The 2,922-nt window shown below is 34.3% G+C and overlaps 1 protein-coding gene across 1 annotated transcript in view; it reads left to right on the plus strand.

Moving 5' to 3' along the window:
* Nucleotides 1-22: 22 nt before the first annotated feature.
* Nucleotides 23-2,922, plus strand: part of ppcdc (phosphopantothenoylcysteine decarboxylase) — a 7,375-nt gene continuing 4,475 nt past the window's right edge. Inside the window, exons 1-4 of the mRNA XM_015400676.1 lie at nt 23-231; nt 1,361-1,456; nt 1,925-2,053; nt 2,167-2,335. Of these exons, the coding sequence (XP_015256162.1) occupies nt 88-231; nt 1,361-1,456; nt 1,925-2,053; nt 2,167-2,335 (538 nt within the window). The 5' untranslated portion in view covers nt 23-87. The remainder of the gene's footprint in view (nt 232-1,360; nt 1,457-1,924; nt 2,054-2,166; nt 2,336-2,922) is intronic.

A 2,922-nucleotide genomic window follows, 5' to 3' on the forward strand; every position in this document is an offset into this window, starting at 1 on the left:
AAAGAAGAAGAAGAAGAATTAAAGGAAAGAAGAAGAAGAAGGGTTCACAGCAGCTAGCCAGCTAACTGCTGCTAATCCTCGGCTAATATGCAGCCAGAGGACCCAGTATCGTCTCTGAAAACTGATTTGTTAAAATCACCCGATACGTTTTGTGTTCTTGTGGGTGTAACAGGGAGCGTTGCAGCGTTGAAACTACCAGTCTTGGTCTCTGAGCTTCTTCAGCTCCCCGGGGTGAGCTGATTCATAGTTATTTATTTACATTCGTTATAAGAAACTCGTTTTTAAGTTCATCTGGCTGCACGATCTTACATGTTCCGCATGGTGGAGACATTAGACAGAAACATCAATATAAGTGCATCGTATAAGTAAGACAAATGCATTAAAAAAAACCTTCATATGGTATAATACTTTATTTCTAAAATTAATTTATTTTGCAATTCCATGACCTACAGCTATTGATTGGAATTCAGAAAGAAGCTTCTGTATCACTTTGTATAACCTGATAAAAGTATTCACTCCAGCTGCAGTCAGATTTAATTTATCTGCCTTTATGCCGCACTGTTGGATCTCTGTGAAGAGAACTCTGTGAACTGCCAGGTTCATTATCAGTGGATTGTTGGACTTATCTTCCCTTTAGTAGGGAGTCAGTGACTGGATGCTGCACACCTGTAAAGAAAGTTGGCCTCAATATGAGCTCACAAAGAAGTATTTCTATATTACAAATCCCATTAGTTGGTCTTATGTCATATGCAGATTTTATAAAAAAAGGAAAATTATGGTTTTCAGACATGATAAACCACAGTCATAATAGAAATATTTGATTGAAATATATTTAGTTATGTTTAATAGGGCTGAAACAGTTAATCGGATTAATTGCGGTTAATCGATTATTGAAATAATCCACAACTGTTTTAGTAACCAATTAATCGTTAACTGGAGTGTAGAGTCTCTAAAACATAACTATAGCTGACAGCGCGATTCACCTTAAGCAGGAATTATACCAAAATTATAAGGTAGGTATTTGCATTTAAGATAAAAGAAAAAAAAAACTGTTTCGTCTTTCAATATGCTGTATCCAGGACTCCTTAAGTGGAAAAGATTTAGTTTGGTTTAATTTTGTTAAAAGTCTACTTTAAGGAATATTTTGCTACCCAAATATTAATCGATTAATCAAAAAAATAATCGTTAGTTGCAGCCCTTATGTTTTATTAAGTTTCTAATAGGGACGAGTTCCACTTTTGAGTTTTTGGTAATATTTTAATTTGTTGAGATACCACTGTGATGATATGGCTTGGTGCAAGTTTGCAGTCAAATTTGCTAAGATATTTTGTTCAGTGTCTTTGTTTCTTTTTTTTCTCAGGTGAAAGTAAGAGTGGTCACCACAGAGCATGCCAAACACTTCTACAATCCCTCAGATGTTTCTGTAAAGATCTACACTGACAAGGATGAGTGGGAGGTAATAATAATGGGAAACACCAGAAACTACCTAAGTGGGTGGGAGTGAGATTCTCTTACCATGATAAATACCATGAATTCACAGAGTAATAATACTCAAAATATTTAAACAAAAGTGACTTGCAATCTAATCTTTTGAATAAGCAATTACAGCAAAAGTTATATTATTACTGCTATTATTTTTCTATTGTTGTTATAATGATATTGGATATTGATCCTTATAGTTGCACACAAATGTGACATTGACGATAGTAACAATAATGTACTTAAAACCCTTGTTTTTAGTATTTTAATGTACAAAATACAAAATTATAGAACATCATATATATAATGCTAGAATTAAGTCTAGGAACATTATGCATATTTGTAAGCCATAATAGAGCAGTTCAGACATTTTAAGTCACAGAGATCTAATAAGAGACCAGCAAAGATTGTGCAATTTTGGCCCGACATCCTGTCTCCTGTTTAGCTCTGGACCCAAAGATCCGATCCTGTGCTTCACATTGAGCTGAGACGCTGGGCAGACCTGCTGATCATTGCCCCTCTTGACGCCAATACTCTTGGAAAGATTGCTAGTGGGATCTGTGACAACCTACTGGTGAGAATGTAACATTAATATCCTCGAGTTTAGAAAAAATTATAATAGCAAACTACATGTGTTTTAATGTTTTTCTGAAACAGCTTAGTTTGATTGGAATTAATTTCTTTCAGACGTGTGTGGTGAGAGCCTGGGATACCAGTCGACCTCTCCTCTTCTGTCCTGCTATGAATACAGCTATGTGGCAGCATCCCATCACGGACCAGCAGGTCTCCAGGCTAAAAGAGTTTGGATATGTAGAAATCCCCTGCATTGCTAAGAAGCTAGTCTGTGGGGATGAAGGTAGGTTTTTATCTATATCTTAGGTTCTTAATAAACTATATTCCTTACTGAATACTTTGGTAAAAATAACCTACTGCTGATGTTAGATTTTTTTTTTTCAAAAATATGAGAAAAATCTGAAAATATAAAAAAAAAAATCCTAAAGTGTTTCATAAACTAAAATTGCAGAAACTTAAGGAAAAATGTTTAGTCAAGAGTAAAACTGTAAAATACACTGCCCCAAAAACCACTTACACAATATTTTAAAAACTGATGGCAACTTCAAACAAAACACTAGTTTCACAAGAAATAAAACAACCCTATCAAGTGAGAGGAACTCTACAGACATCGCTTTATGAAGAACGAAACAAACACAGCATGTGTTTTATTGCCAAAATTAGATATAAATGTTAAAATAAACAATTCGTCTGGATTTTTTGTGCTTTCTCCTGCGTTATTTATAATTAAAGACATTCCAGCAAATTTAACCACAGAAAAATAAAATGTGCTTGGCACTATCAAATGAAAACTGTTAAGGCTGTAAACAGACCAGTTACCTTACACTTAACGTGGACTCATTTTTACAATCTGTTAAAAAAATAAATAAA

Source organism: Cyprinodon variegatus, unplaced genomic scaffold (genome assembly GCF_000732505.1).
Source record: "Cyprinodon variegatus isolate N-32 unplaced genomic scaffold, C_variegatus-1.0 Scaffold1132, whole genome shotgun sequence".
NCBI classification, from domain to species: Eukaryota; Metazoa; Chordata; class Actinopteri; order Cyprinodontiformes; family Cyprinodontidae; genus Cyprinodon; species Cyprinodon variegatus.